This window comes from Lampris incognitus, chromosome 5, assembly GCF_029633865.1.
Source record: "Lampris incognitus isolate fLamInc1 chromosome 5, fLamInc1.hap2, whole genome shotgun sequence".
NCBI lineage: Eukaryota > Metazoa > Chordata > Actinopteri > Lampriformes > Lampridae > Lampris > Lampris incognitus.
Window position 1 is genome coordinate 10,268,276 of NC_079215.1, and position 26,279 is coordinate 10,294,554.

The 26,279-nt window shown below is 44.4% G+C and overlaps 1 protein-coding gene across 2 annotated transcripts in view; it reads right to left on the minus strand.

The window, feature by feature from the left end:
- Positions 1-5,990: 5,990 nt before the first annotated feature.
- Positions 5,991-26,279, minus strand: part of xpo1a (exportin 1 (CRM1 homolog, yeast) a) — a 45,049-nt gene continuing 24,760 nt past the window's right edge. For both annotated transcript variants that reach the window (XM_056279865.1, XM_056279864.1), the window contains exons 14-25: positions 24,927-25,108; positions 24,083-24,239; positions 23,168-23,331; positions 17,239-17,373; positions 16,710-16,893; positions 16,019-16,125; positions 14,233-14,427; positions 12,165-12,333; positions 8,602-8,736; positions 7,579-7,738; positions 6,698-6,794; positions 5,991-6,207 (exon numbers count right to left, since the gene is read on the minus strand). In XM_056279865.1, coding sequence (XP_056135840.1) covers positions 6,061-6,207; positions 6,698-6,794; positions 7,579-7,738; positions 8,602-8,736; positions 12,165-12,333; positions 14,233-14,427; positions 16,019-16,125; positions 16,710-16,893; positions 17,239-17,373; positions 23,168-23,331; positions 24,083-24,239; positions 24,927-25,108 — 1,832 coding nt within the window. In that variant the 3' untranslated portion in view covers positions 5,991-6,060. The remainder of the gene's footprint in view (positions 6,208-6,697; positions 6,795-7,578; positions 7,739-8,601; positions 8,737-12,164; positions 12,334-14,232; positions 14,428-16,018; positions 16,126-16,709; positions 16,894-17,238; positions 17,374-23,167; positions 23,332-24,082; positions 24,240-24,926; positions 25,109-26,279) is intronic.

Genomic DNA, 26,279 nt, shown 5'->3' on the forward strand with positions numbered 1-26,279 from the left:
CTATAAGGGCTGATGATCAAACTCAAAAATGTGAGGTGAGGACTTGATTTAAGGTGCATCCAGAAGAATTTAAGTTATCTTTTTGGGGTATTTATTATCAACAGGAAACGGACGAATTCTGCCCTGCATGCATTTGTTGGTGTTTTCGTTTGTACATTTAAAGATTTTTGACAGAATTCTGCATGCAGGGCTTCTGTTGGACGTTTGTCCCATCTCGTGTAGTCTTGCTGACTGAATGGACCTCATACTTCACTTCCATATACTGCAATGGGCAGGATGACGCTGTCAAAGCAGATTTTAATTGGGATGTCTGTTTTAGAGAATATTCTTTTTATTGCATAGAAATCTCTTCAGGCTTTCTCTTTAAGTCCATTCCCTGCCAGACCAAAGCTTCCCGAGGCACTGACCCTCAGTCCCAGGTCATCATAATTTAACGTGTGCTCTAGGGCGGTGTTACATAGAGTACATAGATGTCTACTTTCCTGACACCCGGGCTTCTTCTGGAAGATCATAATTTTTGTCTTTTTTTAAGTTTACTCTCAGGGCCAGTTCTGACAGTATTTCTCTAGCAGATCCAGATGCTGCTGTAGACCCTGTTCTGTGGGTGACAGCAGCACCAGGTCATCAGCATAGAGCAAGAATTTAACATCTGTGTTGTTTAGGGTGAGGCTAGCAGCTGCAGACTGTTCCAGTAACACCGCTAACTCATTGATGTAGATATTGAACAGGGTTGGACTCAAACTGCAGCCTTGTCTCACCCCTCGACCTTGAGTGAAGTATTCTGTTCTTTTGCCGCCAAGTTTTACTACGCACTTATTTTCCAACTATATAAATTCGATTATGCAAACACTTTACCCCCTACGCCACTTTGGATGATTTTATAGTATAAGCCATCGTGCCAGATAGAATCAAATGCTTTCTTAAAATCAATGAAGCATGCAAAAAGTTTTTCTTTATTTTTTTGGTGAACATGTTGATTAATTAGGGTGTGTAGGGTGTAGATGTGATCTGTGGTGCAGGTAGAAAACCAATCTGACTCTTGCTCAAGACACTGTGTTCGGTAAGGAAGGCCTGTATTCAGGCGTTAATACAGCAGAAAGCCTTCCCCAGGTTACTGCTCACACAGATGCCTCGGTAGTTACTTGAGTCAAATTTATTTCCACTCTTGTATATTGGAGATATAAGCCCCCTATTCCAGGTGTCAGGAAAGCAGTCAGCTTGTAGAACCAGGCTGAACAGTTTAAGCAGGGCCTTCTGCAGCTCAAGAGAACCGTGTTTGAGCATTTCAGTCCCGATGTTGTCAGGTGTCATGGGTGTGTGATCTGGGTCATCGGGGCTCTCCCATCCCCTGATTGGTGTTTTAGTTGACCTGCGCCCGTGTGCCTGAGTTACCCCGATTGCCCGGCTTCACTCCTCTCCCCTTTCTCCGATTGGCTGTACGGGGCCTGTATACCTGCGCCAAATCCCCCTGAGTGGCCTCCGCTGGGTATATAGGATGTCCCTTCGTTGCTCTGGCTCTTTGTCAGCTCGTCTCACACGCTCACAGACACTAACTGAGACTCTTGGTCACCATTGCGCCACGTCCTGTTGTGAGCTTTCCCTGCTATCTGTACCTGCCGTCTGTCAGTTTTCGTGTAGTTAGAGTTGTTCTGAACCAGTTTGTCTCCACTGTCTGCACTTGGGTCCTCTCCCTGCTCTTGCCGTGACAGTCAGGGCCACAGGCTTTTGTTTGGTTTGAGACTTAGGAGTTTTTCTGTTAGTTCTTCTAGTGAAATTTTGTAGTCATTTGGGTTGTGGTTGTTTTTAATGATTCCAGTATTTCCAGCTTTTCTTGTTTTTGTTCCGATGAGAGGTCTTCTGGCAGTATTTCTTTGTATAGGATTTCAAATTGTTTTCCAAATGTCTCCATTTTGAATGGATCGTTTAGAATTTAGATACCCCCCCCCGAACTGCTTTTCATTTAAAGACTCTTCAATGTCAAAGTTTTGTTAGTTTGTGTTTATATTTTGAGTATCTCACAGTATTTTCGTCTTAATTCAGTTTTCTGTGGTTGGTGTTTTTGATTAGATATCTGTTGTAGTTTCTTTCTTGCGTTTCTGCCCTCTTCATCAAACCTTTTTTTTCCTTTGAGGTCTCCTATTCCACTTATTGTTGACTTTTTCAGGTTAGCTTTGATAGCTGATTTAATAAATATTTGAATTTAAATATTTATTTCATCTGAGTTTGGTTGGAATGGTGTTAGAAGAAATGTGTTGGTGATCTCTGTTGCGCTAACGGCATTATTAAATTCCGCCATGCTGCTTGGAGCCCATTGGTATGTTGGGTTTAATTTGAACAGTTCGCAGGGCATTGATTGGGTGTTCTTTGGTTGTCCAAATCGCTTTAAAAACACATTTATCTGGCAGTGGTCTGACAATGGTGTCTGTGGTCTGACAGTGAGTGCACTAATGAAGGAGGGGGTCCATGTCAGTAATGGCATGGTCGACTACACTAGTCCCAAGAGCTGAGCAGTGAGCGAGTCCCCTCTGATCCCATCATTAAGCATATACAGGCCTAAGGCTCGACCGAGGTGCTGACTCATTCCCATCATTGTTTACAACACTATTAGTTTCTTTTTGTAGTGGTGGGGATAAGGTAGAGAGAGGGTTGCCTGAATATGTGGTCATTTCCCTGAGTCTCAGTGCAGTCTGGCTCTGAACCTGTCCTGGCACTGAAATCCCCACTCAACAGCACATTCCCCTGAGCCTGGAAATAAATGGCTGGTGTCTGTGTGGAGATGGCTAAAGAATTGATCATCATAATATGGTGACTCCATGGGGGGGGGGGGTGTACGTTGCACAAATGTAAAGGTTGTTGTCACAATAGATATTGCCTTTTTTGAGCCAAATGTGTGTTGGTCCTTTTTTTAATTTGGGTTAGTTGGGAAGCTAAGCCTTCTCGGTACCAAATAACTCCGCCCGAGTCTCTGCCATGTTACATTTTTTTGCTTAAGCGAGGGCAGTAAAATTTCCCCATAGCCAGCCGCTTCTTTTTGACCTGACAGTGAGGAGCTTCTCCCGGGGGACGTAGCGTGGGAGGATCACCCTGTTCCCCAGGGGCCCTGACCGACCAGAGGGGTCGCTAGTGCAGCGACCAGGACACACGCCCACATCTGGCTTCCCACCCACAGACACGGCCAATTGTGTCTGTAGGGATGCCCGACCAAGCCCGAGGTAACACGGGTATTCGAACCGGCGATCCCCGTGTTGGTAGGCAACGGAAGAGTCCGCTACGCTACCCGGACGCCCCAAATCAGCCGCTTTTTAAACATAGTTGTGCAAAAACATCCATTATCCAAACTGTTTATCCTGCTCAGGGTCGTGGGGATGCTGGAGCCTATCCCAGCAGTCACTGGGCAGCAGGCAGGGACACACCCTGGACAAGCCACCAGACCATTACACGCCAACACAACCACACACACACACCTACGGACAATTTAGTCCAGCCGGTTCACTTGACCTGCAAGTCTGGACTGCAGGGGGGATATCCAGAGACATTTGCATGAATAAACAAGATTGTTTTTCTACATCCTCTGAATTTCACAATACAATCTGCAATGTAATCCATATTTTATTTTTTTTAAACCTATTCCAGTGTGTCCTAGACAGTTAATCTGCAAGTGGAGTTCAGATTCTCCACCCGCAAAGGCAATCTTTATGAATTATCAAGAACGGCGTATAATAACTCCATCCTTTAGATCTGTGGGATGAAGAGCACAGGGTTTTTGTTATACATTTATAGCCCTGGCTGGTCCCCCTCTTCAGTCTTGTTTGATCAGCTAAACAACCAATCAAGAGGGGGACAATCACCACAAATGAAACAAGGAGACCCAGAAACGAAAAAGGATCTGTCTGCCAGATGCTGACATGTGTTTGATAAAACAACCTCAGCTTACCATAGCCATAAAGGAGAAGACGGGGGAGAAATGACTAAGGAGGAGGAGGTAATTTAGGGGTGGCATAGCTCAGGGGGTAGAGCGGGTCGTCTAATAATCGGAAGGTCGCTGGTTCAATCCCTGGCCCCTGCAGAGATCGTGTCGAAGTGTCCTTGGGCAAGAAACTGAAACCTTAACTGCTCCCGATGAGCAGGTTAGCAGCCTACGTCATCAGTGTGTGAATGTGAGGCGTAAAGCACTTTGAGTGGTCGGTAGACTAGAAAAGCGCTATATAAATGCAGTCCGTTTAACCCAACGTTCCAGGTAGTGTGAGGCAGATGTGGGCAGTTTGTGACTTGTTCACCTGTGAGTGCCTGGGATTAATCCCAATTAATTCTGTTGTCTGGTTTATCTTGCTACTTGGTGCCAGCAGCCACACCATGTACCCTGGCTCTGCTGAATGACAGAAGCTAAGCAGGTGTGGGCTTGGCTAGTATTTGGATGGGAGACCAAAAATGAGTGGCTGTTGGAAGTGGTGTTAATGAGCCAGTAGGGGGCAATCTTCCCTCTGGTCCTAATAAAATCAACAAATATCAAATCCCAATGCCCCAATCAGTGCACTGATGGGGACACTGCTGTAGGAGATGCCGTTCTTCGAATGAGACGTTAAACTGAGGTCCTGACTCACTGTGTTCATTAAAGATCCCATGACACTTATCGCAAAGAGTAGGGGGTCCCCCGGTGTCCTGGCAAAATTCCCAACCTGGCTCTCTCCATCTGGCCACCTAATCATCCCCCCCCCGCCCCCATGTAATTCAGTCAATGATTCCTCCCTCTCCCCCCAAGCTGATGTGCGGTGAGCGTTCTGGTGCAAAATGGCTGCCGTGCATCACCCAGGTGGGTGCTACACATTGGTGGCGGTTGAGTGTTCCCCTTCAATGTGAAGCACTTTGGGTGTCTAGATAAATTTAACCCATTATTATTATTATTATTATCATAGTGCCTTCGTACAGCAGACAGGCTCTACAGCCGCCCATGGGCCCCGCAGTTGTGCAGACCAAGTGAACAGCCGGAGCCCAAAGCACCACAACGCCTGAGGAACACTGAGCCCACAGGGTGACAACCCCACACATCCTCGAGCAGCACACTCAATGTTTTAAAAACAATTTAGTATCAGCCCCTTCAGTGCCAGTCTTTAGTCTGGCAACCTACAACTAACACCTGATCACTTCCTCTGATGCAGTCAGTTGTGATAATACTGACGCAGAGATAAAGCCTAGTTCCAGCTGCTGAAATCACTTGCAGCATTCTAAGTATCTGGGCCTGTTACGGTATTAACCCACAGAAAACAGTCATCACACTAAATGGCTTTTCTGGGCCTTGGGAGTCTGCGGTAAACAAGCAGCACACAGTCACTCAGAGGGATTTGTAAAAATAACCAACTTTATGTACTCATAGTACTAACACAGCTTTACAAATAGGATGATATGCATACAGCCTCCCTTTGCTCCCGACATTCTCATCTAAATTCAGAGCCCTCGTTTGTGAAGCGTGGACTCCTCATCCTTAGAGAAAGAAGAAAAGGAAAGAGAGATGCTGACAAACTAAAACAAAGTCTAAAAAAGAAGCAAGAAACATCTACTCTTGACAGTCACATTCATGTTGCAGGGTGCAGGAACCACATGGCACTTTCTGAAACCAACACACTTTGTAAAGTCAGGTGCTTTCATCAAAATATATTACATATTAACAAGTATAAGCAGTATAGTTGTGTGTGTGGGGATACAGGGGATTTAACAAATTCTTCCACCTTCATGCATGTCTAAACAAAATACATTATTACCATACATAAACCTTCAATTAGCAAGGAAAAAAAAAAGGAAATAGCATATTACACAATTATCTTTGTATAAAATGCAAATGTATGCAAAAAATCTGGGGTCAGTGTGTTTGGGCGGGCAATGTACATGTTGGCAACAATTTGGTCGTCCTACAACCGAGTGCTTGGGATGAAAAGCCCCTTCATTTCTCAGTCTGACACGTGTGCACACACGCTTGAAGAAACAAGCTATTGACAAGCCAGATTCCAAGCTTTCTGTGAACATGTCCCTCCTCCACCACTGTACATATTGGTCCGAACCGTTAATTTAGTCACACATTTCCTCGGGCAGCTCATGGGGGTTCAGGATGCCAGGCACAGACATCTGGATCTTGTGTTTCTCCTCCTGGGCTTGGCGGAGAGACGCCTCCCTCTCCTCCAGGAAAAGGTCGGAGGTGTCTTCGCCAGCAAACTCCTGTGTGAACACGGACAGAAGCACAGGGGACACGTCAGCCAGGCAACCGCAAAACCGTAGAAGAAGAGACTCCACAGTGCAGAGTGGTGGGGCATTTTAATGATTTGTACACTTGGGGGTAAGTGAATGGGTTGCTGGTTTTTTTTTTTTTTGCCCAGTGATCCATATCCATCCATCCATTATCTGAACCATTTATCCTGCTCTCAGGGTCACGGGGATGCTGGAGCCTATCCCAGCAGTCATTGGGCGGCATGTGGGGAGACACCCTGAGCAGGCCACCAGACCATCACAGGGCGGGCAAACACACACACACACACACACACACACACACACACACACACACACACATTCATACCTAGGGGCAATTTAGTATGGCCGATGTCCAACTTTAACCATCTCTTCCTTCTCTGGATTCTGTTTGGATTTCTCTTTTGTTTAGGTTTACATGATGTCCTTCATAAACCCGTTTTCATTTCATCTGGCCACTCACCTTGATCTGAACCAGGAAGTCTCTCAGGTGCTCCTTGAAGGCAGGAATATCCTGATTTAAACTGAACAGGCCCGTAACAAACACTTTTACCTGGGCACTGCAGAGAGAGCGAGAGAAAAAAAGAACAAAGAGTCAGGATCAGAGTTCCAGCCGGCTCACTGGTGTTTTGTGGGTAACGGCAGCTTAGTTAGGGGAGGACACGAAGTAGGCCAGAAAGCCCAGTAGGGTGTAAAAGTTCACATATTTTCACTGGAAGTGATCAGTACAGGCCCTGAGTCACAGAACACGGCACACCTTTAATGGACCGCAGTGTGTGATTAAACTTGTACATTAAAAATGTACATGCACTATTTCAACTAGGCTGTAGCCTACAGATGACTTCAGTTTTTGCTGTAGAATTTCATTATATATGCAAATTTCAGATGTCCAGGCACCGTCATAATTACGCACTTCTGTGAAACAAAGTGGTCTGTGCTCTAAGGGATATTTAATGTAAAAGAACTACTTGCTGGGTTGATTTTAACATCTCGTAAGAAGACAGCTTGTAAGAAAAGCTTCAGGCATGTTTGGCCATTTATGAGAATAATTTTGTACTTCTGTCCTACTAGCACCACAGGGGCACATGGTATCTGCTGAATACTGCCGCACTGGCTTAATGCTGAGGGGAACTACAGCAGCGTCAATATTCAATACAAATGAGACAAAGCACATATGCTGAAATCAGCGTCCACAACCACGATGGCATAATGTGACACAAAAGGCAGCGAGTACAAAATTAGACCAACTGTGTCCTTTAGTACAGGAAACCAGTGCGAAAAACCAAAGTGAAGCACATTTTGTTGTGTAGCGGTCATGTGACTGGAGGGCTGGAGTCTCCTTACTCTTGTAGATGTGGGAAGGCCGTTTTCAGCAGGTTGGCCACGTACTCCTGGACATAGACCTGGTTGGTGGTGGGGTTGGCAGGGCTGAGGTTGGAGTTTATCTTCCCCTCCTCCACCAGGCTGAACATGTAGGCCAGGATAGAGGCGTGCATGGTCAAACCTGATGACGTACAAGATGTGGAGGGCTCAATCACACTTTTCTTTCACAGCATTTTCATGTATAAAAACGCAGTCTGATTTAGATCAGAACAAGTTGAAAGTGGGGAGGATGAAGAAAAGACAAGCATTTACTGCTACACAGGTTGAGAGAGCTTTTTGTGTCTGAGCACAGAGGCTGACGAAGAACCCTGGTGAGGGCAAGGGTTAAGTGTGTGTGGTATTTTGATGTGCAGGTGTCAGGGCCTAATCCAAATATCTAAATGTGAGTTGGAAAAGAAAATGAGTGACAGTAAAAAAGTACAAGTATAGTGGAAAAAGAAACAAAAAATATTGATAATACAACACATCAGCACCAAAATAAAAGAAATCACAAAGTAAGAGCAAGGGTGTGGGTGGGAAGCAGAGCTAACACAACATTACTTCTTTAATGCTGAAAACAAACAGCCAATTACATTCCTTTCCTTCTGGAATTTAAAAGATTTCCTATTATAAAAAAAACAATATATATTACATGTTGGGTGTTTTATGACTTTTGGGCAGTGAAAACTTGTTTCAGTCCCAATGAGTTATTTCAAACATCTTGATAATCCTAAAAAACATATTTTCAGAAAATCCATCACTATCCAAACCACTTAACCTGCTCTCAGGGTCGTGGGGATGCTGGAGCAGGCCGGCAGGCCATCATAAATAGGAAAATAAATTCAATTCTTGAAAAACTCAAGTTTTTCCCACTATTTTATCTGAGGAAATTGTCTCAAATTCTGTTAAAGGAATGACATAATGGATTATTTTTTCAGTTCGCTTTGGTGGATCACAACTACTCAACAAAGAAAAAGAAAAGCCATCGGTCCGCCCCACTCTTACCTGCAGTGTGTGAGGTGTCAGTGACCACAGAGAAGATGTGCTGCAGGATGTCACAGAAGAAGGTCTGGTAGAAACTCTGTGCTGCTGCCTCCTCTTGAGCAACGTTCTGCAAGAGGGTGTACAGGATCTGCAGGCCTGCAGGACAACATTAGGAAACTGAACAGAAAAGCTTTCTTTCCATTATGCTAGCTGTTCATCCAGTGTCTGTTCCAGGTTAATCCAATTCAAGGGTTTTTTGGGGGGGGGGGGTTGGAGGGTAGAGCCTATCCTAGGAGGCATTAGGGTGGAAGCCAGGTAAACACCCTACCTATGGACAATTTAGATTCTCCAATAAACTTAATATGAATGACTTTGGACCATGGAAGGAAACTGGATTATCTAGTAGGGATGTTCCTGAACACTAACTTCCCTGATGTTTAAATGCAAGTTAAAACTCAGATTAGTCGATAGTAAGAAAACACTCAGAAAACAGTCAATGGGCACAATTTTAAGGTTAAACACTGTCCGAAAAAATATTGCATATATTATAAGAGCATATGAAACTGTTAACAGCAGAGGAGCACTAAGGGGATGCATGCAACATAGCTGCATATCTATAATAAAATCCAGTCTTGAAGTTCATTTTCCTTCTCCCAGTCTTTGTTGTGTTTTTTCCATACTTGGAACACGTTGTTAGCAGCACTGTTTGTGGAAATCAAGAGGATGCTGGCTCAATTCAATAAAATGGCCCAGCTACCGGGGATCTTCCATAACATGAACTATGATAGAACAATGTTGTAGTACATGCAGCTACCACATGGTTGTGCTACAGTGACGTTATACTGAATAACGCATGGCTCTTGACCAATCAGATCACTTGGAATTACGTGATTTTTCTCCAATGAGGGGAGGAGGGGTGGGATGGGTCAAGTAGGGATTTGTGGGTGGTCGACTTACACTACAGCACTGATATTACCATGAGGCTGTAAGCAGATAGTGACAACTAATGCATTAGGGGAAATAGCGACCATAAATGTAAAGAAACGAAGTTGCTTGTCAGATTTTCCTAACAAGCAACCATATTTTTTTAAAACGAGCCAAAAAACCGCAACCAACCATTTTTTCAAGCGACTTACCAGAAAGAAAGAAAAATCAAGGAAACGGTAGAGACTGCATTATATAGCGCTTCTCTAGTCTACCGACCACTCAAAGTGCTTCACAACGTATGCTTCACATTTACCCGTTCACACATGGCGGAGGCTGCCGTGCAAGGCGCCAACCTGCTCATCAGGGGCAGTTAGGGGGTCAGTGTCTTGCTCAAGGACACTTCGACAAGCTCTCTGGTTGAGCTGGGGATCAAACCAGTGACCTTCCCATTACTAGACGACCCACTCTACCTCCTGAGCCATGCCGCCAAAAAAAAGAGGAAGCCCAAAGTCAGGTATTATAAGTAATCTTGGCAGCTCTGGTGAACAGGCCAATGTGTTTTGTATTTTTCCCTTTTTTTTATCTGGCATTGTTAACATCAGTAATGGAAGCTCGTTTTTTATAAAGCAACATTTGACTAGGAAGACATGACATTTCAGTGCAAATTATGTCAATATGTAATTTAAATGTGTACATATAATAAGTTTAACCAACTATTTCTGGTGCCGACTAGCGAGGATAACAATGTTAATCAACCAGTCAACTAATCGTGCACATCCCTATCATACAGCTTAGATTACCCCAATTGTAACATTTCAGTCCACAACCCTACATTCATCTACACCGAGACCGTTGAGTTTTTGGACAGCTTCAGGTACCGTGGACTCACTCTGGACAAAGACTTTTTCAACCAACACACCACCTATATCCATAAACGCTGCCAGCAAAAGACTGTAGTTTGCAAACTCGAGGCACCCTCCTGTCAAACCTCACCTTCTCTTGCTACTGTACAACAGCATAATCCAGCCCACACTACTGTACCGCTCCCCCTGTCTTCATCATATTAACACTACTGTACCGCTCCCCGTCTTCATCATTTCAACACTACTGTACCGCTCCCCGTGTCTTCATCATTTTAACACTACTGTACCGCTCCCCGTTTCTTCAGCATCTTAACACTACTGTACCGCTCCCCCTTTCTTCAGCATCTTAACACTACTGTACCGCTCCCCGTCTTCATCATTTCAACACTACTGTACCGCACTCCCTGTCTTCATCATATTAACACTACTGTACCGCTCCCCGTCTTCATCATTTCAACACTACTGTACCGCTCACCGTGTCTTCATCATTTTAACACTACTGTACCGCTCCCCGTGTCATCATTTTAACACTACTGTTCCGCTCCCCCCGTGTCTTCATCATTTTAACACTACTGTACCGCTCCCCCTTTCTTCAGCATCTTAACACTACTGTACCGCTCCCCCTTTCTTCAGCATCTTAACACTACTGTACCGCTCCCCCTTTCTTCAGCATCTTAACACTACTGTACCGCTCCCCCTTTCTTCAGCATCTTAACACTACTGTACCTCTCCCCCTTTCTTCAGCATCTTAACACTACTGTACCGCTCCCCTTTCTTCAGCATCTTAACACTACTGTACTGCTCCCCGTCTTCATCATTTTAACACTACTGTACCGCTCCCTGTGTGTCTTCACCATTTTAACACTACTGTACTGCTCCCACTGTCTTCATCATTTTAACACTACTGTACCGCTCCCCCTGTGTCTTCATAATTTTAACACTACTGTACCGCTCCCCCTGTGTCTTCATCATTTTAACACTACTGTACCGCTCCCCCTGTGTCTTCATCATTTTAACACTACTGTAACACTCCCCCTGTGTCTTCATCATTTAAACACTACTGTACTCCGGTGTCTTCACCATTTTAACAGTCACCAACAGGAACTGGCTCATTTGCATCTCGCACAGCGCATCCAAAATCATTGGCCTTCCCACCCCAAACCTATCAGACCTCAATAGCAAAGCCATGATATGCAGCACTAACTACAACTCAGGATCCCCCTCACCCCCTGAACTCATTCTCCACACGGCTTCCCTCTGGTGGAAGGTACAGGTCCTACACCGTCTGCCACTGAAGTTCTAAACTCAGTGAACCTCTAAACCCTTGTGTTAATGTATTGTTTCCTTGTTCTCTATATCGTGGGGTATATACAGTATGTGTACATGTATTTACTGTATGTGAGGGTGAAAAGAGGAAAAATCTCTCGTAGGACAATTATCTATCCATCCATCTTGAAAGAACCGTTTTGTTGGGGGAGGGGGGCAGCAGCATTAAACACATAGCCATGGTGCCTTCCTCGCGTCAAATCGTTTTTTATTTAGTATTACAAAAAAGTTTTGACGCTTGGGATAGAAAAGCTGACGTGTCAACAAAGAGCAAAAAAATTTAACTTTCAAATTTATTTCAAATACTTTTTATGTGTACAAGGAGATAGGTATGAAAACACACCTGAACTGCATTTCATTCACATGAACTTAGAAAAGTTCAAACTCAATGTTCCTGTGACTTGAAGCCCTAAGTTTGACAAGCCAATTCAAAAAAAAAAGTAAAGCGACACAAAGCCAGAACAATACCTGTGTCGGCCACGTTCCTCATGGTGTGTTTGAAGGCCCAGATGATGGAGTCGAGGACCAGCTTGAACTGGGAAGGGCTGATGGAAAGGAAGGCTGGGAAGCACTGGGAGTTTACGGCCTGGAGGAGGTAGAAGAAGTGGGTCCTGTGTTCAGGGAACTCCTCAAAGTCCTGATGAAAAAAGACAAGCAAGAGGAGTGAACGTGTGTGACTGGATGATTGTGACATTACCACACCATAATTTGATGGAAAAAATGCACAATCACCAATTATGAAGACACAAAAGCTCTTGAGACAAAGTGGCTGCTCAACTGCTGGTCGACAAGCATCGCAATGGTTTCTAGTTAGTGGGCTAGCTTAAAGAAGTCCATTCATGCTGTAGCCATTTTCATTACTCTCCAACATTTTTAACCCAACTAGCACTTGGGTAGAATTTCATAAAACCAGAAAACATTCAGATGTATTAGTTGTGTAGAATTTGCAGGTGTATTGCTTTTTTTTTTAAATATAAATTTATTTCTGATTTTCCCCTTTTTCTCCCAATTTAGTGGCCAATCGATCCCTATTTTAATTCAAACACCCACCCTCGTACTGCGTGCGTTCGCCAACTGCATCTCTCCGGCCGGCAGTCTCAAAGGAGACGCCTCCCCACTTTCGTGACAAGGCGACTCCAGGCCGAACCACTGTTTTTTCCGACACACACAGAGACGCATTCACGTGACGAACACAAGCCGACTCCGCCCCTCTCCCGAAGACAGCGTTGCCAATGACTGCTGCTTCATCGAGTCCGGCCATAGTCGGATCTGACGAGACCGGGGCGCGAACCCCAGTCCCCAGTGGGCAACTGCATCAACACAAAGCCGATGCTTAGACTGCTACACCACCGCGGACTGGTGTATTGCTTTTTTAAACTTGTCTGTTTTAAACTTTTAATGGTTTAATTTTACTTTTTGAAAATATTTCCCCATCAAAATGAACAGCATAAAGTTTCATCCCCCTCCCCAGTTGCACCCAGCCAATTACCCCACTCTTCCAAGCCTTCCTGGTTGGTTGTTGCTCCACCCCCTCGGCCGCTCCGGGGAGGGCTGCAGACTACCACATGCCTCCTCCGATACATGTGGAGTCACCAGCTGCTTCTTTTCACCTGACAGTGAGGAATTTCACCAGGGGGACGTAGTGCGTGTGAGGATCACGCTATTCCCCCCAGTTCGCCTCCCCCCCCGAACAGGTGCCCCGACCGAACAGAGGAGGCACTAGTGCAGCGACCAGGACACATAACCACATCCAGCTTCCCACCCGCAGACACAGCCAATTGTGTCTCTAGGGACGCCCAACCAAGCCGGAGGTAACACGGGGATTCGAACCGGTGATCCCTGTGTTGTTAGGCAACGGAATAGACCGCTACGCTACCCGGACGCCCCCCCCCCCCCCCCCAATGTTTCATCTTGAATGGAGAGGACTGATGAAGCCACAGTTAAGTTCACAATATCTTTAAACCTCTGAAACTGCCTTGACAACAGTTTAAGCTGGTTTATGCCCATCCTTATTTTTAAATTGCTCTGCTGCCACCAGAGCTGCAGGTATACAGGACATTTCACAACATTTGTCAGAGAATCTTCACATCAGATCTTGTGTAGTTCTTGGTGATATCCTGGCTACACTACACCTGTCTAGAGATTTTCATTGTGATTACTTGAGATAATGTTTCTCTTCAAAATCGACCAGCTCAGCAGCAAAGAAGAATACTTTGGGGGAGGGAGAGGTAGAGAATATCCAAAATGTTTATGAAATTTTAACCTGTTTTTGAATACATACATTTTAACAAGTCTTCTGCCCAAAGACCCATTAAAGGTTCCTTCACTTTACCATACATATGTAGATGGGAGACAACTAATGGACATTAAGAATGTCCAAGATACTGAGACATTAATTTTAGTGCCTTCAGCAGCCTGTGAACCACATTCACAAGTTAAAACCAAAAAGCAGTGAAACTGGTGTCTGTATGAGGAATTTAAAGAAAGTTGGGTCGCTGTTTTGCAGGCATTCTAGCGAGGTGCAAGCAGAGCCTACCTTGTTGATCATGTTCAAAGTGCACTCAAACACGGCGTCAAAGATCTTGGGTATTTCAGCAGTGATGTGAGACCCCAGTTTATTGACGATGGTAGCCATAGTGCTGAGGACCTCGGGCTCCCTGGCGGCGGGCACGTTCCTTTGGTAGTCAATGAGCACAGCCTCCAGCAAAGGGGGTACAAAGTTCTCTCCAACCTGGAACACACACACACACACACACAGAGGATCCATTTTCATCTGGTTACCCGTCATCAATCAAACTGACCTTATCTATACAACACGATTCAGAAATCAAACGCAACGCATTATGCTAACACTGGGCTTTAGCTTGTATGACACACACAAGCATTTCCCAATAAAAAAGTATGTGCACATACATGCAGAGAGTGAATATAAGCTGTGGTTAGAGTAAGGGCTGAGCATATGCATATATAATAATATATACGTAATGAGGCAGAATACAGACCAAGGTGGGGGGGATTTGGATTACACCCTGAACAGATGCAAACCCTGGTTAACAAGGTGTACCGAATCCATTTTCAACCGGCCATTAGGGCTGTCACAATTATGACATTTTAGTTGATGATTAATTGTCATAAAAATAATTGCAATGAACGATTTAATTGACTTTTTTCTGGTCATTTTATACCACTATTATAGTATAAGCCTCAACACATACAGCTTATGGAGAATAAGAGTCATTTATTTATGGACACTGGACTGATTTCTGTTTGCTTTTGGGGCTTTGCAAACAAAAACTGCATAAGGGCAGACCTCATAAATAATAACTCCAATATACAAAGGCTATGACTGAAAAATACACAGAAATTACAGAAAATCACAGGCTAGATATAGCAGCCGTGATAGTGCTGCACCTAGATTTATGTTCAACAGCTTGTTCTAAAACTATTGTGTAGGCATACACAACGTAACGAAGAAGTGGTTCAAGATGATAATGATGATTATGTAAAATAATTGCGGTTATCCCAAATAATTGTGATTGGACGATTATGTGATAACTGTGACTGGCCTACTGGCGATGACGAAAAAAGGCAGCTCCTTTATTTTCAGTGTATTAATGAAATGATTTTTACAACTTTTCATAATCCTTAAGCTTTTCCTCTCTTTGTATTAATAACTAAAGACTGCTCAGCAACTAACCGTTATGGAGTGTAGATATCTCATTTATGGAGGTGTTACCACCATAGACTAGTCTAGTGAAAGAATGAATTGAGGTGGAATCAGCAATATGAACGGTGCAGCAAGTGCTGGTTTCACGTGTTCTGGTTTGGGCCCAGTTAGGCATTGAATTTAGGTAGTAGTTAGTGTTGGATCATATGGCTGAAAATGTTATGATTAAAATTTTCATATCCAATGACAATGATTTTCATCACCGCATTTAAAAGCGCTATTTATGTCAGGTTTAATTAGCTGTTGCTCCTGAATAAAAGGTGGATAGTCACAAAGGTTATCCACCCTTAGAACAATTCTAAATGCCAGATTATATTTCCAAAATCTGCATGATTACGGCATTAAATGGCAAAAAAATCAATTGTAAAGATAAAATCAATTAGAAAAGACAACCAGCAATTGAATTCTCTTTCAGACGTTTAAGAATTATGAAGGCAAACAAAACTTTGTTTCAACAAAAATTCAGCAGCATCATCTTTCAGTGAACACAATACTTATAAATTCAGAAGGGAAAGGGGCTATGGCTAGCTATGGGCTAGCTATGGGCTATGCCCCCCCCCCCAAACGCATAGTAGTGAAAGAAGGCTGAGCTAACCATCTGGGGGTCGTTGGAGCGGCTAACCCATCCTGAGATCAACTTCAGGGTCTCTCTTTTCACCGTCCTCATGCTTCTTATCAGGGGCTGTTTAGTCACCATCTCTCCTATTGGGACAACAAAGTAGCATTAAACCTGAGTGATCTGAGGGTGAACAGCCTGATGGTTTACCTGCAAATGAATGCTGCGCGGTTAGACATTGGGAAGGAATGAACGACGTGGCAAGGTCATGTGATCATGATGAATTGAGAAATATTTTACAGGTATGTTTTAGCCTCTGATGATCTGTATTCTTCACCATTCTTAACTAGACATCCAAGATGAAATATTTCAATTTTGCCTGTAGGCCAATTTTCTCTATTTTGTAAACAAAAATTGCAAAAGGATAATTTTGAAGTCTGCTGTGTGATTATCAACAATCACTAAGTGTTAGTGCCATGTCAATCGGAACAACACAACCTTCACTTAATTTAACCATGAATTCATAATGTCATTCAAACAAGACAATGGAAATCATTTCAATACTGAGCTTGTAAAACAACCACAAAACTTTTACTTGGGTTTGTCAAGAACGGAGCCCTGTTGTCTGATTAACATGTACACCTCTGACTGTGGGTAAACTTTTGAATGAACTCATCAACACAAGCACCTGGCAAAACACAAACAAACCCACTGTCGGATGGGCACTCACCGTTTGTTTGGACAGCAGAAGAGATGTTTTCACTCAGACACTTGTAGACGTTGAGCATATCCAGGTAGATGCGTCCCAACTGCACTACGAAGGGATGGCCCACAGCCTTGCAGGCTCTGACGTTGGTCTTCAGGATGCTGCCGAGCTGCCGCACTGTCTCGGCATCTTTCAGGATGTCCACGTTCTGATGGAGGGGGTTTGCAGGAGATAAATCCAACAAACATCAGAGTAGTCTACTGTTGGATAAATACTAGCTAAAAGTTAGTTAAACAGCGGGAGGACGACCAAAGATTTAATCACTCACAATGCTAAAGTATAGCACAGTTCCTGTGGCTGTTTGAGAGTATGTTTTCTTTCATAGAATCTGAAGCAACAACCATAGTCAAATACTGGGGGGGCGGGGGGTGGGGGTGCTAATTATGCATCTATAAAACTTGAACTTCAGGAAAATTAACTGCATAAAAAATGTGAGAAAGGGACAAAATAAAACCAGGTTTTACTTAAACCAAAAATTATCTGCTCTTCGTACCTTGGTGGCCTGTTGGATAATGCTGTCCCACACTTGGTTGGGCAGGAGCATGTACTTCTCTATCAGGTGCTCCTGGACAGCCTGGTCAGTCTGAGCCCCAATCATGTAGCCCACTGCCTCATAAAACGTATGGACCTGCAGACAAACAGAAAAAAAATAAACAAATGATTTATGTTAAACAGTTGTTTCAAACCATGCCATGAAAAGAACTGAATTATATTTTTTGAGGATTGACAGACTGTTTTGGAACCCAGCTACTGAGGACGCAAAAGCCAGTGCATTCTGGTCCCAATCCCAGATAAAATGGAGAGGGTTGCATCAGGAAAGGCATCTGGCGTAATACCTTTGCCAAATCAAATATGCGGATCGTAAATCAGATTTCCATATTGGATCAGTCGAGGCCCGGTTACCAGCAGGGTGCCGGTTGAAACTATGTTACTTTTGGGCAAAGGAGAAGGAGGCAGTGGGGAGGATGGGTAGGAGTGTGGAGGTCAGAGATGGAATTTTGAATGTTGGCACTATGACTGGTAACGGGAGTGAACTGGCTATGGTGGAGACAAGGAAGGCAGATATACTGTGTGTGCAAGAGATCAGGTGGAAGGGGAATAAGGCCAGGAGCATCGGAGGTGGGTTCAAACTCTTCTACTGTGGTGTGAATGGGAGGAGAAATGGGGTAGGGGTAACTCTGAAGCAAGAGTATGTCAAGAGTGTGTTGGAGGTGAAGAGTGTTGGACAGAGTGATGAGTATGCAGCTGGAAATTGAAGGTGTGATGATAAATGTTATGAGTGCATATGCCCCGCACGTTGGATGTGAGATGGAAGAGAAAGAAGAATTCTGGAGTGAGCTGGATGAAGTAGTGGAGGGTATACCCCAGGAGGAAGACAGTGGTGATTGGGGCAGACTTCAATGGGCATGTTGGTGAAAGGAACAGAGGTGATGGGTAGGTATGGTGTCAAGGAGAGAAAGGTGAAAGGGCAGATGGTGATGGATTTTGTGAAAACCTCGAACCCGAGTTGAGTCTTGAGTCTCCAGTGTTCAAGTCCAAGTCCGAGTCCCCAAAGAAGAGTGCGAGTCAAGTCCCCATTACCTGAGTCAGAGTCATCAAGGTTGAGTCCGAGTTGAGTTCCAACAGGATTTGCATGAGGGTATGCACGTGAATTCGCATGTAGGTGGAACACATGTGCCTGCCCTTGTACGAAATTGAATAATGTTACGGTATTAATACAGCTATCAATATCTTATGCCAAATTATTAGGGTCTATTACAAAAAAAAACTAACAAAAACAAAAAAAGTCTTTATCAATTAACAAGTCCGAGTCCTCATCTCCAACTTCCGAGTCCGAATGCAGTCAATGCTCGAGTCCGAGTCATCAGTGCTCAAGTCGAGTCACAAGTCCTGAAAATCAGGACTCGAGTCGGACTCAAGTACTACAATACTGGAACAGGTCAACGCTATTGACAGAATTTTGTACCATAGATTATACCCAGGAAAAGCTATACCTGCTCTGTATGATTTACCCACGACACATGAACAGAATGTGCCATTACGGCCTATTGTTTGTATGATTAACTCAGTGACCTGTAAGTTTCTGGCATCTATTCTTAACCCGCTGGTAGGCAGTATTGAATATCACATTCAGAAAACTATGCATTTTGTGGATAAGGTGAGGGACATCATTATGGAGGGGGATGAAACAATGGTGCCTTATGATGATACGTCTCTCTTCACGTGTGTTCCTGTTGATGAAGCAGTGGAGTTCGTATGAAATATCAAAACGACACCACCCCTCAGTTAAAGGACCATCCTTAACACTGACCAAGTGTGTCTGCTCCTGAAACTGTGTCTTCAGTCCATGTACTTCACATACAGGGGGCAGTACTATAGGCAGAAGCATGGCTGTGTTATGGGATCCCCAGTTTCACCAATAGTGGCCAACTTGTATATGGAAGAAGTGGAAAAGAGGGCTCTGATGTCTTATCCAGGGACACCATCTAGCCATTGGTTCTGATTTCTGGATGGCATCTGGGTTAAAATCTAATCTCAGGACCTACCACATTTCACCGACCACATTAACTCGGTGGGCAACCACATCAAGTTCACCAGCGAGGATGTGAAAAATGACATGCTAGCCTTCTTTGACTGTGAAATTGCAACTGGTGATTGGGGGACATTTGATTGTTGATGCTTACTGTAAACCAACACATACTGATCAGTACTTAAGGTTTGACTCTCAGCATCCACTGGAGCACAAACTAGGAGTCATCAGGACCCTGTACAACCGAGCTGACAACATCCCCACTGTTACGGCCACGGGTGTGTCCGTATAGTTTTGCGTTGCCTCCTGTATCACTCTGACTCTACATTCAGGTATCCCCCAGGTGCTCCTCATCACCTAATCAACCGGTCAACGAATCATCCAATTTTCATCAGCTGTGTAGTCTCCCATTTACGTCTGGCCCGTTTTTGGTTTAGTTTGCATTTTGATTATTTTGAGTTATGTTTAGCTCTTTTGGGCAAGGGGATCAAGGTAAGATGCCCATGGGCAAACACCCCATCATGTAGCTTACCTCTGTTAGACACACTAGGTTAGCAGCGGTTGCCACTTTTTTTCTTTAGGTTTGGTGCTTTTCAGCACTGTCAAGGGTGGGTTACTTTTGTTAATGGTTTGTTTTGGCAACCGTTCGGTTCCCTTGTCCTGTCATTGTTAATAAATATATTTTATTATATTTATACGTTTATGTCTCACTGTGTTGCCCCCTCACCTCACTGTTACTCAGGACGCTAATAGTTGTACCCACTCCAGACCGAGGGTCGTAACAAATGGGGGCTCGTCTGGGATATTGGCGGCTTTGGTCTGGCTAGTTGCTGTTTCCTGTAGTGTGCTGTGTTAACGTTGGGTGGTGTTAAGCACAGTGTTCATTATTTAGTGTTAACAGGTGTTGTTGGTGTGTTCTTGGTTTGGTGGTGGGTATGGCTGTGGCTGCTGGTCCACTTCCTTTCATCCTCTGCCATGGTGTTGGTTCTGGTGGCAGAGCTTCGTGCCGACGAGGTCCGATGCTAGGGCAGAGCTGCCGGCCAGGCTGTTGTGGTTCGATCCCTGGTCCCCTGTGTTGCACTCGGCGTGGATGCTGACGCCCGCCTGAGAGGCAGGCTGAGTCAGGTCTCCAGTGGGAGATTTGGGGGGCGGGATTTGGGGCAGAGAGGCTGGAGGGGAATTGCGGACGGTAGACCTTTAAGGCTATGAGCGCGGGGCGCGCTGCGCTCTCTGCTTCCACCACCACCTGGTCCATGCTGGCACACCTTGTGTTGTGACTGTTTGGTCACGAGTTGTAGCTGGTTCACCTGCGGGTCGAACGCGGCTACGTCACTTGGCGTGAGTCGCCACGGTGACCGAGGTGTGGTCACGAGTTGTAGCTGGTTCACCTGCGGGTCGAACGCAGGTGACGCCCAAACAGTGCACCAGCCAAACGAAGAGAGAAGGACAACAGCTGCCTAAGTGTAAACCAGTTGTGATTCCGTATGTGGTGGAAGTTTCAGAACAGTTGCGACACATATTTTCCAAACATCACGTCTCAGTTGCTTTCAAACCCCAAAACATGCTGCGCCAGAAACTGGTCCAAGCCAAGGATCGGGTCACCCGGCACAAACAGAACAATACAGTATATGCAGTTAAGTGCTGGGAGGATTGCTGTGACTTGTACATCAGGAACCAAACAGGCACTGCCCAAGAGGATGGCACAACACAGAAGAACTAACGTGTCAGGCCAGGTCTCCGTAGCCTACACCCACCTAAAGACCAGTGGCCACTCTTTCAAGGATCAGGATGTGCACGTCCTCGATAGGGAGGGACGCTGGTTCGAACAGGAAGTCAAAGAGGCCATCTATGTGAAGAGGGAATGACCATCAGTGAACGGGGGGGGGGGGGGGGGGGCTAAGAGTACATCTGTCACCATCTTACAGTGCTGTGAATTCAACTATTCCCCAATCCTCTGTCCTCTGAGAATAGTACACATGGCCATTGTAACTCTAGTTAATGGTCACACATATCTGCATATGACACGGATCGTTGTTTTCGGTTGTTATGCCACTATATTGTTTATAGGGGTGGGGATACCTGCAGTCAGCTGAGACTGAAGAGGCCATTTAGATGAAAAATTTCTCTCAAACGTTGTGTCCAGATGACTGATTCAACTTTCTGCAATTTTCTTACCAGATTATTGAGCATGCATAAAGACATATTTAATGGTACCATAAAACAGCAATATGCTTTGCCAACTCCCTCCAGGCGAACGGGGAAAGTTGAAAAAACCAGGCTTTGTAGCCAGTTGGAAAAAAGGCAGGAACAGCGGATTTCAAAACCAAGTTTCTAAGACATTCTTTGCAATTTCTGACAGAACGGGTTTACTTTAAAGAGAGCGCAATCAAATCAGGACTACGAGTTTCTGGCATCGGCGAGGCAAGACAGTATCAAATGGATTATTTCCATTTTATATAGTCTAGCCACCATTGGATTGCACATGATTTCAGTTTGGTTGGAAATGTGCTTTCCTTTACAAAATAAAGAGCCTGAAATAAAAGTTGTCCAGGTTTAACAGCTGGTAACAGATGAATACACTCACCGGCCACTTTATTAGGCACACCCGTCCAACTGCTCGTTAACGCAAATTTCTAATCAGCCAATCACATGGCAGCAACTCAATGCATTTAGGCATGTAGACATGGTCAAGACGATCTGCTGCAGTTCAAACCGAGCATCAGAATGGGGAAGAAAGGTGATTTAAGTGACTTTGAACATGGCACGGTTGTTGGTGCCAGACGGGCTGGTCTGAGTATTTCAGAAACTGCTGATCTACTGGGATTTTCACGCACAACCATCTCTAGGGTTTACAGAGAATGGTCCGAAAAAGAGAAAATATCCAGTGAGCGGCAGTTCTGTGGGCGAAAATGCCTTGTTGATGCCAGAGGTCAGAGGAGAATGGCCAGACTGGTTCGAGCTGATAGAAAGGCAACAGTAACTCAAATAACCCCTCATTACAACCGAGGTATGCAGAAGAGCATCTCTGAACGCACAACACGTCGAACCTTGAGGCAGATGGGCTACAGCAGCAGAAGACCACACCGGGTGCCACTCCTGTCAGCTAAGAACAGGAAACTGAGGCTACAATTCGCACAGGCTCACCAAAATTGGACAATAGAAGATTGGAAAAACGTTGCCTGGTCTGATGAGTCTCGATTTCTGCTGCGACATTCAGATGGTAGGGTCAGAATTTGGTGTCAACAACATGAAAACATGGATCCATCCTGCCTTGTATCAACGGTTCAGGCTGGTGGTGGTGGTGTAATGGTGTGGGGGATATTTTCTTGGCACACTTTGGGCCCCTTAGTACCAATTGAGCATCGTGTCAATGCCACAGCCTACCTGAGTATTGTTGCTGACCATGTCCATCCCTTTATGACCACAGTGTTCCCATCTTCTGATGGCTACTTCCAGCAGGATAACGCGCCATGTCATAAAGCTCGAATCATCTCAGACTGGTTTCTTGAACATGACAATGAGTTCACTGTACTCAAATGGCCTCCACAGTCACCAGATCTCAATCCAATAGAGCACCTTTGGGATGTGGTGGACCGGGAGATTCGCATCATGGATGTGCAGCCGACAAATCTGCAGCAACTGCGTGATGCTATCATGTCAATATGGACCAAACTCTCTGAGGAATGTTTCCAGTACCTTGTTGAATCTATGCCCCGAAGGATTAAGGCAGTTCTGAAGGCAAAAGGGGGTCCAACCCGGTACTAGCAAGGTGTACCCAATAAAGTGGCCAGTGAGTGTACATTGTTATGAAGGAAAACCCGGGTTCAAGTCCCCACAATTGACAGGTTTCCTTAAGTAAGACACTGTATTGTTAGGTGTATTTAAGGCTTACCTGCTGTGGCTGGAGGTCACAGATGATTGTGTTGATGTTGTTGAGGATCTCGTCGATGAAAGGCATGACCTCACCCACCTGCACCTGGACAAAATGGCGGCGGCATTTCTGGGCAATCTTAATAAAGGTGTCACATGCCATGTCCTGCACGCCATCATGCGTCTCTACATTACACAAGAGAGGAGTCATTATGTAATAACAGCCCTCAAAAATTTGTAATTTCTTCTGATTTCATTAAGCAGAGACTGACCACATTGTTCTCTGGAGCTGGACATCAGAACTACATATTCTGTGTGTTATGGGGGGAAAATCGGGTTTAGTCATGCTTTTATTTTCATTTCTCATTGTGGGGGCATGGACGTCAAGAACATTAACTGTCAGTTACGTTTGGCATAATACTACTAAATGAATGTCGAGTAAACACTTGTAACAAAGACAAAACAACAACAATAATTTGGATATGAATCAGTCTTAACCAAACGTCCAGTTGATTAAATACTTTACATTCAAATAAAAGAATATACACCCTAAATAGTAGCTGTGGTCTGCCTCAGTAGATCAGTACTAGACACAATGTATTCTGCTTTATATTCTATATCAGCTCCGCCAGAGTTTATGTGATGTGCTGTTGAGGTTAGAGTTATATTCATACATAGCAAGGAAGTTAAGATCTCTGCCTGTGCTGTCATACATACACCCCCCCCCCCCAAACACACACACTGGTCTCAGGTCAATGACACGTGTCCCACTGTTCTGAGAGCTAATTTTTTCCCAGCTTTCTCTTCATAGAGACAGAGAGACACAAAGAACAGACAGAAAGAGAGAAAATAGTCATTGCACTCTCTGCCTTCTCATGTCTTTCAACAATACAAGCAGACAGAAAAAAAAAAACTGTTCTTGCCCCACTTTACTCACCATGCATAAACTCAAAGAGTTTGTTGACAACAGTCTTGAGGAACTTCCAGTGGGCCCGGAGGAAGCGGGGGTACTGGCCTACGATGTACATGATATTGGAGGCTATGATGGCCTTGTTGTCCTTGCCTCTCTTCTGCTCACATAAGCCCAGCAGGTCCTGTATGAGCAAAACACTCGGTATTGGCTCATATTCTGAAGCCTGCCATAGTTTACAAAAATTTGGCAGTTTTTTTTCTTCTTCTAAGTTTTCCATTCATCCATCCATTATCCAAGCTGCTTATCCTGTTCTCAGGGTCGTGGGGATGCTGGAGCCTATCCCAGCAGTCATTGGGCAGCAGGCGGGGGAGACACCCTGGACAGGCCGCCAGGCCATCACAGGGCATTCCGTAGTCGAGTCTATGTAATTTCCATTCAACCATATGTATTTCAAATATTTCAGGTTAATTTATTATCCTATCAAGAACAAAAGTGCCATCTAACGGCAAGATAAAAAAAAGTGATATTTCCTAAAGTGCTTCAAAAGCCTATGCTTACATTGCATTTTGCCCACCAAAAAAAATTAAAGATTATCATACATATATAGTCTACAACATGACAATTTGACACATTCCCCTTTTGAGGATATTAAAACAAGTTCATTTAGGTCAAATCTTTATTTAGCTATAAGTGACCAGAACAGATGAAACACAGTCTGTTCTACTAACATGTCAGACCATGTCTAACTTTAGTCTGTTGATCATGACCCTTTTTGTGTAAGCGCAAGGTTAAAGGGCAGCACGCTGGACATCAGACAGAGTTCTGGGGAATTTATAGCTCGCCAAGTTCCCTGACCATGTGTGCCTACCTTGATTACAGTAACCAGGAACCTCTTCTCATCCTCCTCATGCATGGCCCCGCTGATGGAACCGATGGCCCAGCAAAGAGTATTGAGGTTCCTCCAGGACCACTCAGTACCGTTCACCTGGTTATGGAGCTTCTCTGTCATGATGCGCTCTGTGTCAGCGTAATCCAAGTGGGTCAGGTAAACTGCAGAAAAAAACAAAAACAAAACACTAACGTGAGAAATAAAAATAAAATTGGGTGACGCGTGTAGCAGTTCAGCAGAGCTGGATACAAAGACCAGAGAAAGGCATACTTTGAAGACCCTATCCTTAAATTCGTGGCATCAATTCTCTCCCATCAGTGAGACAGGCAGCGTGTATCTGACCATTTCAAAACTGACAACTTCACAAGTCAACATTTCACCGGTTTGTATCACTGGATGCAGCCTCATGAGCCATCCCAGTCTTGTAAGTTGATCATGTTGATTGACTGATCTTAGGGCGCGGCGCCGCTCCGTGGGCACAATTTCAAAAAGGCAGACCCAATCAAAAAGCGGACGGTCTGATCAGCTTTAGAAACCGAACCAAGAGGACTATGTTCCCGTCACACAATTTCTTTACAATGCTGCCGTTTTGCATCTCAACTAGAAAGTCAAATCTTGTGATTTCTATGACAACAGTGGACACATGCCTGCACATTCCACAGGCATCATGCGACTTGTATTATGCTATGGCTTTCTCAATGCAAATAACTAACATTCACCAAATGCCACCAGTGTTTAGCCTTTAATGACTGGTTTGCCTCACAGGGCTACGTGTCATATGTTAGATGACATCAGACGCACAATCAACAAAGATACACCCGAAACAAAGACACACCGGAAGACTACACTGGCCAAAAAATTTCTTCAAGTTTAGCTTCCTGAATTATTTTTTTTTTGAGATTTTGATAGACAATGTCAAGCTGAACACAAAAATAATTTCAGATTTACTGTATCACATAGGAATTTTTGAGAAACATTAAAATAACTTACTGAATTTAACATGTTTAATCACATAATGATACTGACACATTGTGTTAGTTCAACTGAGCTTCAAATGTTTTGCAGCTGGTTTTCGTTTGTACTCAGCATCTGGTTCCTCTCGTGTCAGTGTCCGACAATAGTCGGCCAGCGTTGATGGGTTCCAGTTGCCCTGATACTTCTTTTTCGTGGTCACAATGTCCTGCTGAAACCTTTCACCATGTTCGTCACGGACTGCACCAAGATCAGCAGGGAAGAAGTCCAAGTATGAATGCAGAAAATGAAATTTCAATGACGTTGCATTGCACTTCGTGGTTTTGTATGCTTTACGCATGTCGTCAAGCAGCTCAATGT